Source organism: Trichophyton benhamiae (assembly GCF_000151125.1).
Source record: "Trichophyton benhamiae CBS 112371 chromosome Unknown Abenha-G-c-322p01.r1, whole genome shotgun sequence".
Classification (NCBI taxonomy): Eukaryota; Fungi; Ascomycota; class Eurotiomycetes; order Onygenales; family Arthrodermataceae; genus Trichophyton; species Trichophyton benhamiae.
The window spans coordinates 1,227,753-1,239,536 of NW_003315110.1; the positions used below are offsets into that span (position 1 = coordinate 1,227,753).

Consider the following 11,784-nt stretch of genomic DNA (forward strand, 5'->3'; position numbering starts at 1 on the left):
AACATCCCCAATTCAGTCGCGGTGATCGTCGAACACCTGTCTTCTAACCATGCAACCTGAATTCTGATCTGAAGTACAACACGAGGCCTACCTGTCACAACAACCATTTGTGAAGAATGGTGCCGACTTACCTGTCGATGTCAGCAATTCTGATGAGTCAACTAGGCAGCAAATTGGCACACGCAACATGTCGGATATCGCATTCGCATTCGCATTGTCGCATAGCTCTCTGCACGCGGGCCATCCCGAACCCAAAGACCAGCGGAATAGGGGAACGAACCCCGCTTAGTCCTGATGAAACTCGTCAAAGATTTGTCAAAGACGCCTTTCCACCGACTCGAGCGAGTCAACCTGTGTAGAACTAGTTGTGGCAGTTGTCTAGTTTAGCCGGTGGATCTCGTATCCATTTTCTCATCCCGACGTCCATACAAATACCAATGACAACCCCAGGCATTTTCACTCCCTTAATGATACCAAACGATCTCTGTATCAAATAAGTCCAACCTAGAGTCGTCTATTATATTCCTATAAAATCCAATTGCACTGCGGCTGTGGCACGAAGAACTCGGCGGAACTACGGCTAAGATATCTCGGAATGACTCTCTCTGTCCACCCCGCAACTGCCGAGGACATCCCTCGAATCCTCGACATTCAATCGACAGCACTCAAGCAAAGTGGCTTTTTCCGCGCTTGTGGTGAAATCAGCAACCCGGGTGGTTTCCAGGACCATGATGAAAAATATCCCGAGCCCATACGACGAGAACTTCAGACAAAGAGACTGATTTATCAGATGGAAAATGACCCCGGGTTCCACCTACTTAAATGTGTCGACGATGATACGGGAGAGATTCTGGCGTTTGCGAAGTGGAATGTCTATGTTGGCGGTCCCGAGGCGCTAAAGAGATGGAGAGAGCAGATGAAGACGGGTGAAGATATGTTTGTTCCTGAGGGAGCAAATGTGGAGGGATATAGATATTGCATGGGCAAGCTCTTTGATAATCGAAAGCTATTCTTCGGCGAAGAAGGGAGGGAGAATTGTGGTATGTGCTACACTCCATACAACATATGCTGGGTTTGCTTCTTCTGACCGATCTAGTTCTCGCATTGCTGGCTACTGACCCTGCACATGAACGACGGGGTGCTGGAACTTTGCTGGTGAACTGGGGCTGCGATCTTGCAGATAAACATGGGGCAGAGACATACCTGGAAGCGTCACAGAGGGGATACCCTGTTTATGAACGACGTGGGTTTGAGGTTATTCCGACAACTGAAAAACAATCAGCAAAGTTACATTTTGACGCCAGCAAGTATACTGGTAGAGGTCTAGGGGAGGGAGGCCAGGGTGATTGGGCAAGACTCACCATCATGGTGCGCAAGCCTAGGCCTACCAAGGAGTAAATATTTTGACTCCCAAAGATAGTTAAAACTCATTATAAATTAAATTCATTTCTTCCGATAGACAAATATTGCTTTGGTATATTACAACGTTCCGTTATATAAGGGTATCAATCTGAGCACGTCCAACTTCATGTTGCCTAAACCACCAACGCCCTTGTAACAATTGAATTTCCGAAAATTTAGCCTGCCTGGTAGATGGCTGGACCGGCAACAACATGTGAATCTATTAGACTCAGATTGAAAGGGGTCAGGTACAAATCCTCGTCTGTAATTGCAATGAAAACCGTTCCATTCACTGCTGGATCTCCCGCAAAAGTCGCAAAGTCCGGCTGCACCGTTGTACCGGTGAACATCTTACTAGTAGGGCTGGTTCCATTTGAAGAACCTCCTCCTCCACCGCCACCACTGCTTGGTGAGCCAGTGCTGTTAGAGGAGCCTCCGTTACCAGTAGGCTTTGCCATGGCCATTGTGTCTGTCCTAATTGACGAAGTATCGATAGCACTCACGGAAGGCTCAAGTGTAGTCGAGGAGCTCGTGGTGTTACCACCGCCAGAGCTGCCTCCATTACCTCCATTTTCCATAACTTCCAGAGGGGTATAGGTAACATTCAACTGAGTTATCCAAGCTACAAATGCAGGTTCCTTTGCCTGGGTGTTCGTGATGTAGCTATTATTCGGACCGACGGGCCGGCCGGCTGATTCCCATTGAAGGAGGATCTTGCGGCCTGGCTCACTCAACGGTTTAGTCCGGTTGGATGTGATCCCTGGCCTGCATTCTGTGCTGAGGCCACCACCACCACTGCTTCCACTACTGCTTCCACTTCCGCCAGTTCCGGATGGCTTTGCCCCGCCGCTGCCGGTAGTATTAGCGGCTGCAACATGCTCGTACTGACGGTCATAGCGGCCACGAGGCGCCTTTCCAGTCCTGCCAGAGCTAGTGCCATTGCTAGACGAAGAGCCCAAGCACGATTCATCCAATGGAATGGCAGTAGAATTTACTACTCCAAGCCCGCCGCCTGTAGTTTCATTCTTGCCCGAACCCCCCTTTCTGGCTGCGTTTGGCCCGTCAATAATTTGCAAGGCTGGAAAGTTCCTCCATACAAGTCTTGCATCGTCAGGACACAAGCTGATGAATGGTGCCACCAAGGTCCAACCCCATGATTGGGGGATACCTGTCTCAAACCATACAGGCATGGGCTGCAGGGCCTCGAACTGGCGGAATATCATGTGCTGGCGTGCAGTAGTCGCAACAAGCTGGAGGACTAACATTGCAGTTTCACGAGAGTCCAGGTGTGGGAGGAAGTTATATACCGTAGACTCTGCGACGGCCGTTACCTTTTGACTAAAGTCAAGGAACTCGTACGCTGTTTTAAAGGGGAAGTTATGAGTGCATGGTCCAGGAGCCGATTCACCGAGGATGTTGCTAAGGAGCGTGACATGGCCTTGAGATTGGTTTGCCATGAGAGCAATAGAATTATAATCCGACTGGGTTAAACCCAGGGCCTGGAAGTCCTTGGGTTTGAACTGGGAAGCGCCGGTTTGGAAGAGGTCGTATATCATCCATTCCAAATGCAGAGCTAGGGCCTAGATAGGGAGTCAGCCTTGCATTAACTGTTGAGAAAAAAATGCGTGGAACGTACAATTGACTGATAGTCGTAATCACTTCGCACGTTATAAACCGGTGCGGTCCCGTTGGTCCCCAACCCACCGGCAGGAAAGTATGGTGCCGGCTGTGCACCATGCAGCTCACCATCAGATGGATAACTCGTCGCATTCGTTGGCGCAGGCTTACCAGACAGCGCAGTTCCAAGTACTTTAGATGCCGTAAGTGCTCCGGTAACACTTGCAAAGCCCGTAAATGGTCCATGGCTTTCGAATGAAGCGCTGCGCACTGGTGGCGTAGCAGGGACCACGATATCACTCGCATACGTGAGCGATGGACCTCCAGCACTGCCCGTGCTACCAGTTGCGCTTTCACTGGCACCCCCTCCTCCTCCTCCTCCGCTCCCATTGGAAGGAGTGCTGGAAGGGATAGAGCTAGGCTGGGAGCTGGAGCTCGCTGGGCGACTGCTGGAACTCGGTGGTGTACTTTGCACCGAAGTAGATTGCGAAACAACCAGAGGAAGGAAACAGATGGATACAAACCCGGAGAACGCCTTTATCTTCATTGTAACGACCTGGAGGGGAATATATTTGTTGGGTATTGAATTCTCCTTATGTTAAAACTTGGGCAATAAGGAAGATGATGAAGGGAATAAAATCTTTCATCTATCATACTAATTGAGCCATGAGACATGAGACGGGGGATGGCACAGCATCACCGGACCATGACGCAATGGTATTATTCTTCTGCTAATAGAAGGGCAAAGAACGCAGTCAGCAACGGTGATTAGTGGGATGACCCGACATGGAGGGTTATATCAGCTAAAGAGCGAAAGGGCCAACTCAATTGGATGGGAGGCATTTGCCATCAAGAAGTTTGAGTTGGAAAATGCTGAAGGATGGCAATTTGCACCTGGCCAAAACGTTGTCAACATGCCAGATATAGATTTTTTTCCTTGTCAGCGTCAGGAGTAACCAACTGATTTAGTTAGGACATAGGTAGTTAACTAAGGAGCCACTCGCCGGCTTTAACACGGGCCGGAGTGGACACCAATACCAGCAAGTTGACGCTATATTGGACAGAAAGCCGGACTGTATTTGTAAATTCCATTACATTCTCCTCTATGAGGACGAGGTGGCCAGATTCATACACCTGGAGTCATTCCTCTGGGGTATTTGGGACGTTAACATGGCTGAAATCAGGCAAGGGGTATGTGTGCTTCGGGTGAATTGTAACCTTCCTAAAGTATACTGGGCTAGGAGATGAAGATGATTAGTTAACTAGAACGAGGGCTATGTCAATAAATAGGAGTTTTGCTATTTTTGCATCTCTTGCCAATGTCAACAAAATATAAGCTTTGGTGATCAAAGTTAACCTTAAAGTTAAAAACGGATAAACTTTTAAGCCCCGCGCAGAAGGTGCCAATAATATCAGAACTAAGATGGTATGATGCTAAGAGATATGTACAGCATGAGATCGCTCCTCAAACGATGGAATAAACATGGCTGAGCGCGAATCAAGGGCAAACGTTATATGAAAAAGGGCATTTAGGAGAGGTATCTAGGGTGATGTAAAAGAACAGAGCCAAGAAGTATGACAAGACATGCGTAACATCGATGACGACAGATTAAATGTAATAGATGTGAGAAAAAGAGGGTAACGGTATATCCATCCATATATCCTCAGTAGATATATAAGAAATGTGGTCTTTTTTAATCCTGATGAGGGTGTTGCTCAACAACGTCGTCACTGCTGTTGTCGTGAGCTGGAGGAAGCTGGTCGCTCATCGGAACGTTCTTTTCCCGGCCCAAAATCATCGGACTTGTGCGCTCGAAGTACTTGTGTACGTCATGGTGAACTGGCTCGTAGTCGTGGTGGTCGTCATCACCAAAGCCGCTCTTCTCATCGGCCTTGCGTGCCTGAGCAGCAGCCCACTCCTCTCGCATCTCAGCGACTTTCTGTTTATAGTCGGCTTCGGGGTCGTAGTATTTGCCTACACCCGTCCATCGCTCGTAGACAGAGAGATGCTTAGGGTGGACAGCAGCACCGTGGTACTCAGATTCTCTACCCTGGCGGATGTAGAACCATCGTCGTTCTTGCTCCTTGAGGTCGAGACCGGTGGTGTCAGGGAGGAAGAGGTAGGTGAGGATGACACCGGCGAGACCGAACCAGGGGACGACGTGGAATTTTTGCGTTGTGCTGATGTAGTTGTACATCACGGCTGCGGTAAGAGCGCCAAGCTTTCCAATAGCCGCTGCGAAACCGTGGGCGGTGGCACGGATAGGAGTGGGGAAGACCTCGGCGGCTACAAGGAAGGTGACCGAGTTGGGGCCGAACTGGTTGAAGAAGGATGACAGGAAGTACATGGCCTGGAACTCCTTGATGTGCTCCGGGGTGGTATAGTATTCGAAGTGGAAGGCAGGGATGATGAAGAAGACGAAATCCATCAGGAATCCAATGATCTGCATCCACTTGCGGCCATAGAGCTTGTTGTCGATCAGGAAAGAAGCAAGATAGTATCCGCAGAGGGAGACTCCAACGTTAAGCAAGTTATACAGCCATCCGGGCATGACGGAAGTGGTGTGTGGGGAAATGACACTGATGAACTCGGACTGGAAGAGCTTGTTGCCGTAGAAGAAGACGTCGTTGGCGAACCATGTACCTGCGGTAGCAAGTAGGCGGAAACCGAAGTGCTTGAAGGTAAGGCGCAGGGAATCTGTGTCGTAGCCGGTGACGCGGGACTTGGCCTTTGCGATTGCCAGCTGTTTGCTTGCCGCGCGCATCTTGTAGTATCTGTAGTAGACGAGCCAGAGGGTTCCAACAGCAGGGATGGCAAAGGAGACACGGTAGGTCCACTGGGCAGAGAGGGTCGAGTATGGTGGGTTTCCGCTGCCGTGGTGGAAGATGAGCAGCAGAAGAATGAGGAGGGCCTGGTTGAAGAACTGGCCCCATCCCTGCATCAAAAAGGCAGACGTAACCTTGCGGCCACGGTGGAGACGATCTTCCTTGGTCGAGATTTTGCCTGATCCGACTGCGTTCTCCATTCCAGATGTGGCTGTCATGGGGTATTCGCCGCCGACACCAATGCCGTAGAAGAAGAGAGACCAGACGTAGCAGATGACCCAGCCGTTCTGGGTGACACCCCAGGCAGCAGTAAGCATGATGAGACCGAGCAACATGATGACTGCATCTTGAATCAGACCCCAACGACGACCAATCCTTGTTACTGTTAGTTTATGGATTTTTATTTATTTATTTATTTATTTTTTTTTTTTTTTGTTATATTTATTTGTGGTGTGAGAAAGGGATGAAAGGGTTATGCTTACCAATCACCGAGAATACCAACCAATATCTGACCAACGATGATACCGCAGATTTCCAGGTATTCAACAGCAGCAAGCCAGGTAGGATCACAAGTCTTTTCGTGTTTCCAGCAGTCAGGGAACGCTTTTTGGAACAGAGGTTTAATATTTCCAATTGAAAAGAGCACATATCTACCACCTGTTAGAGAAAAGCCATTTTCCAAAGGCTAGACAAAAAGAAAAGAAAGCCAAAACTCACCCTTCCAAACCGAGACCAGCACCAGGCAAGACCATGTTCTTGAAGTAGAAACTAACAGGAGACAGGGGGTCGTTCTTGAACATCTCCCAAAACGAAGCAGCCTCCTTCTTGGACTCCTCCATATCGACCGAGGTGACGAACTGGATCTTCTTCATGAGCGGCAGATCGGCCCAGTAGACGCCCTCCGGCGTGTACGAGTCGTCCGGGCGGATAAAGGCGTCAAAGGCCTCTTTCTCATGGAGCCGCATGTCGACCAGCGGGTCGTGGGTGCCCGTCATGTCAGGCCCATGGGGGGCCCTGGGACCAAAATCGGCCATCTAGAGTATATAATCGGGGGATATAGATCGCGTGTCGCTGTACCGCCGTTCGCCTAGGGAGTGGATATCAGCACTCAGTGCATGAAGAAGCAAGGGACAGCAGCTCTTGGACGAAGCTTGACGGTGCTTGTGGATGCTTGGTCGAGCTGTTTCAGCGGCCGTGAGAGGGTGTGGAGGACGAGAAGAAGCGAGCCAAGGGAGTCGTCCCGTCTGGGCAGCGCTTCTGTCTTATAAGCGTCTGCTGGGGGGTCGACAGGGCAGAGCGCACGAGGGAAGGCTGACAGCGCTGACTGGTGGTGTCGGATACGCGGGCGACAAGGCAGAGACAGGATGCGACGGGCTTACCGGGGATCTTCTTGCTTAGGGACTCGCGGGGCCAGCTGGAGCAACTGCTGCTCGGAGTAACTAGTGGCGGCGGCAAGGCGGACTCTGCGCGTCTTGAACCTGGCCCAGGCGGACGAAACGTCGAACAAAGGGAGAGCAGCGTCGACGAGCGGGAGGGAAGCAGAGAAGAACAGAAAGAAGAGAAGGGATGCGGTCGACTTTTGTATCTCGGCCGGAGGTTCCAGCGGCTCCATCGCAGCTTTTTTCTCTTCTATTATTATGGGGTTCCCCTTCTCCCTTGCCTGCCCGGGGGGGCCCAACGAGAAAATTCTCTGTCCTGGCGACTGTTTGGGCCAAGGCGGTGGCCACCCGGACAGGGCAAACCCTGGGAGATCCGAAAAGGAAAAGGGAAAAGTCAGCCAAAAACCCACCCGGCGGGCGGCGGCGAAGGCGAGAGAGAGCGAGATTTGATTTTGGGGGAGTCGTTGGTCAGGGCTGGCCAGTCAGCGTCGAGGAGGGTCGCACGTGGGTCACGTGATGTTAAAGAAAGATAAAGTTAAAGCGGGATGACTAAGATGCTTGGTATGCAAGTGCCAAGTGCCAAGGCGCTAGTGGGGATGCGGAAGGAGGTCGCATGTCGAGTTGCCGAAAGAAGGACAGCAGGAGGAGAAGAAGATGGCAGATAGTAGATAGGCAGACAGGCAGATAGTAGTCGGGACCATAGGATGAGGGCGGACTCGGACAGCAAGAATGGTGATGGTGTCACTCCGGACGGCGCCCTGCTGGGTGAGGCGTCTATCATGCATTGGCTCCGGGAGGAAGCATATGAACCTACAAAGTATATTCTTAAGTTAACTACTTACTCAAAAAGGTGGGACAGTGGAGTCTCACGGACGGCTGTAGCCATCCTCATCTCGAGCTGAGGCACGCGACCTCCCTCCATCCATATACATACATAATAATAAGAGATTAAGGCCAAGTACTAAATTCTTATCCACTTACGGAGACGGAGCATAAATATGCATATATACATCTGTAAGCGAGGGGTTGGAGAACCGGAGTAAAAAGGCACACATTCACCACAAGTCAGCCTTTGCCAGAAAGGCGTATTCCTGCCCCGTTCCGGGCACTTCCAGACCAGCCTGCCTTGCCAGCTCCTGTACGATGCTCACGGCTCCCTTGATCCGTGCACCGGATGCTCCCATGTTCCGGCTGCCAAAGAAGTGTCTGCCTTGGTTAGTGTGTACTACGCTAGGGGGGGTTGAAAAGAATTGGGTAGAAGACGCACCCCTTAGCCTGCGGTGCGACATCGTCCGCCAGACAGCAGACAAACTCCATCAGCACCGTCTCCATTGCATTGACAACTCGAGTCTCGGCCATAAGCTCCCCGTACACACTAGCAAGGGCATAGTAGCTCAGGTCCCCGCCCGAGCTGCGAGACATGCTGTCCAGTATCTTGCCAGTGTGGCCGGCGTACAGACGGGAGAAAAACGCAGTCCCCCGCTCCAGCTTCGTTTTCCCATCGACCGGACTTCGCAACGAGCTGTCCTCGGAGAGAAGTCGGTGGGTCGAGGGTGTGTGCCGGGCCAGGGACTCATGCAGTGATGAGAGAGCGTTGATTCCCTAAAGTATCGATATGAGTCGCTTGCATGTTAGCTTGCATAAACACAATGTCACTTCTGTCCAGGGATTGGCTGGGAGGGGGAGCTTTGAATTTATTTTTTTTTACCCGTGGAAACCCGACTAGCACGCTAGCCTTCAAACAACTCTCCCTTATCCGTCGTGCAATCAGTGCTTTCTCCTCTTCAGTTGATGACCTCCGAGTAGACACGATATGTTCCCACAGCGCACCCACTGCCCATTCCTGATGAAACGCCATCAGCGCTGCGGCCACGACAATGTACCATACCGCTTCCCCCTCAGGCCCATCGTGCGGCAGAAGCTTCGATAACGCGGAGAAATTAATACTGGGGTTCTTGGAAGAAGTGCCGGTGACAGCCTGGCTATATGCCCGGCTCTGATGCTGTTGGCCAGGAGAGATGTGCTCTGTTAGCGCCCGCAGGCGTCTCGCGGAAGCATCCCTATTATTATTGTCACCCATGTTGATCCTTCTGTCTGCGCCAAATAACTGCGGTTGTGACTGGTTATGCGTGATGCAGCGGCTATATGTCAGAAATCTCCCGTAGCGTAGCCCCGTGAACGTGCCGAGGCATGAACCACCAATAAGCGGGGAACCGACGGACAGAGACGAAGAATTTTCCGCTCTCCAAGGTACCGCTGAAAGTGTCGGTTGGTAGGCGGGCCGTAGATTAAGCTTGAGCTTGAGCGTACGGACCGGCCGGGTGGATGCCATTCGCAGTGAGATAGATCTCCCAGCTAGACTATACTATCTCCGGCAGATATTTGGACGAGAACAAACGAACGGACAACGAGCGAATTCCCGATCCAACTTAGCGGGGTGTGGAAACATGGAATGGTGGGGAGGGAGAAAACATATGATATATAAATTAACGAAGCAAAAGAAGAGAGAGACTAAACGTATATAGGTCGGGCGTGGATGGGGTTCCCCCGACTAACTTTGCATCTGCTGTGGTTCGTCTTTCGGAGTTGCAGTTTTTGTTTATCGCAAGTTCGAGCTCGCTATCTCCGAGCGCTAGTTAGTAAGCTGGGTTATGTAATCAACTCTAGACAATTTCCACCAATGATCATATTGGACCTTTTTTACTCCATCCATTGCTTCCAACTACTCTCTTATATACAGACTTCCATTACCAGTTACAGTACATTTCTATATATATTCTTCTATCTAACACCAACTACCGTTCCATTAACCGCTAATTGGGAACTTTACATTCACAAGTACAGGAGGGAGTAGGGCAACTGTTATGGAAAGTTAAGATAGAGAACCTGCTCGCTTTAGTTGTCGCAATAAAATGGCACAGGCGATATCTCAGATACCTCCTCTGTTGATCGACTCGTCACTAAGCCACGGATCTTCCACAAGCTCCTTTGCTGTCTTCCTATTCTCGGGTAGCCACTGTAGCATTTTCCTTGCAAATGTTAAAAACTGCATCTTTTGCGCTCCTTCAAGACAGGTAACCGTATCATCTAGGTTAATTCCGGAAGGTATGGCCTCTTTGTTCCGAAACTCCCCTAACATCCACCACACCAGTTAGAAAATTTGGCCCGAGTATCATGGATAGAAAAGGCTACCTTACCATTATCGTCAAAGAATGGTCCACCATACCATTCAGAAGCCGTGTTACACATCTCTCCCGCGGCATTCTGAGCAGCTGGCGCCCACTTCCACTCCATACCATCTCTCTCGCGCTCTACCATTGCCTTTGGAGGTGGACCCAGAAGGGCAATCATCTCTGCCAGATGAGCTTCGGGGCGATAATTTCCCTGATCATCAAGCGGTGAAGTAAAGAGATCCCGAGACTCGAGCATATTCCACATCTAGTATCTGCCATTAGTCAGGTGTTCAGTGGTAAATGATAATCAAAAAAGGGCAACTACCAGCAGCCCAAGATTCCAAATATCCACGCTATATGTCCAGCCAGCACCTAGAATAACTTCAGGAGCTCGGTACTGGTCAGGCTGGATTGGGTGCCTGTTCAGCAATGATGGGTCTTTTTGGTAGTGGGACAGGCCAAAATCTGTTATTTTAGGCAAGATATAGTATGATCTCACGGGCCCAAAGTCATTGTGTGAGAGGTAGACGGTATTCCCGTTATTTGATTTACGGGGCATAGGATTCTGTGCTTGCAATTGAGCAAAGTCTTCCAGCACCGATGGTTCTTCAAAACTGACGAGAATGTTTTCAACCTTCAAGTCTATAAATAATATTAGCAAATCGTTGCCGTCTCTCGTGTCAACTGCAGAGACTGACCTGTGTGGATAACATTGCATTCTGTATGGAGGTAGTCTAGTCCCTTCAGAAGAAGTTTTATATAACCCTTTAAAAGGCCGAGGTGAAATCTTTTATTCCGGAGGCGAGATTGGAATAGCCATAGAGGCTCTCTCATGGGTTCGTATGCTAAACACACATGCATCCCGTTGGGACCTTTTTCCTCAAACTGCTCGACAAAAGTTCGAAGGTAATTGCGTCCACCATGGCGGCCACCCATGCTGCCAATGTGACGTTCAATATTGAACTCATGCGCAGCTTGTTCTGCATCATTGAAGTCATTATTGCCAACCTTCAATGCTAGATAGCGCTCGCTCTGCCAGTTCCGTCTAGTATTTCTAGTCAATATAGCTCCAATATAGCGGTTAGAGATTTAACTTACCGCCGGAGGTCTCTTACAAGCCAGACAGTGGAGCAACCACCCCAGCCCAGTTTTGCGAGTGCCTCGAACCGATGATTGAAAACGTAGCCTGGTTTAACAGGGAAATAGTGACTGGCTTGATAGTCAGGTACTATCTCTTCTTCAATTAAGGTATCTGGAGATAGCTCAGCGCCCTTCCCGCAAAATATCGTCGGTTGCTTGCGGCCGAGCAAGGACCTGGTCCAAAGTCCCTGTAAAGCACGTTTGACCATCTTTGTATGCACGGTGGTTGAGCGCTTTAAATCAGCCCT

General features: G+C 50.2%; 5 protein-coding genes across 5 annotated transcripts; 1 reads left to right on the forward strand and 4 right to left on the reverse strand.

Annotated features, from left to right (window-relative positions):
• Nucleotides 1-595: 595 nt before the first annotated feature.
• Nucleotides 596-1,398, forward strand: ARB_06264 (acetyltransferase, GNAT family; the record flags this gene model as incomplete). The annotated part of the gene is made up of 2 exons (XM_003015906.1): nt 596-1,040; nt 1,097-1,398. 2 exons carry the CDS (start codon nt 596-598, stop codon nt 1,396-1,398), a joined length of 747 nt encoding a protein of 248 aa, XP_003015952.1.
• Nucleotides 1,399-1,577: 179 nt separating this feature from the next.
• ARB_06265 (uncharacterized protein) lies at nt 1,578-3,565 on the reverse strand (the record flags this gene model as incomplete). Its single annotated transcript, XM_003015907.1, has 2 exons — nt 1,578-2,981; nt 3,038-3,565. 2 exons carry the CDS (start codon nt 3,563-3,565, stop codon nt 1,578-1,580), a joined length of 1,932 nt encoding a protein of 643 aa, XP_003015953.1.
• Nucleotides 3,566-4,712: 1,147 nt separating this feature from the next.
• ARB_06266 (phosphate:H+ symporter) lies at nt 4,713-6,839 on the reverse strand (the record flags this gene model as incomplete). Its single annotated transcript, XM_003015908.1, has 3 exons — nt 4,713-6,219; nt 6,327-6,494; nt 6,562-6,839. The coding sequence occupies 3 exons, from the start codon at nt 6,837-6,839 to the stop codon at nt 4,713-4,715; spliced, it is 1,953 nt and encodes a 650-aa protein (XP_003015954.1).
• A 113-nt stretch (nt 6,840-6,952) lies between these two features.
• Nucleotides 6,953-7,456, reverse strand: ARB_06267 (uncharacterized protein; the record flags this gene model as incomplete). The annotated part of the gene is made up of 2 exons (XM_003015909.1): nt 6,953-7,088; nt 7,224-7,456. The coding sequence occupies 2 exons, from the start codon at nt 7,454-7,456 to the stop codon at nt 6,953-6,955; spliced, it is 369 nt and encodes a 122-aa protein (XP_003015955.1).
• Nucleotides 7,457-10,152: 2,696 nt separating this feature from the next.
• On the reverse strand, nt 10,153-11,745 carry ARB_06268 (uncharacterized protein; the record flags this gene model as incomplete). Its single annotated transcript, XM_003015910.1, has 5 exons — nt 10,153-10,310; nt 10,421-10,661; nt 10,722-11,038; nt 11,095-11,441; nt 11,495-11,745. The coding sequence occupies 5 exons, from the start codon at nt 11,743-11,745 to the stop codon at nt 10,153-10,155; spliced, it is 1,314 nt and encodes a 437-aa protein (XP_003015956.1).
• Nucleotides 11,746-11,784: the final 39 nt, after the last annotated feature.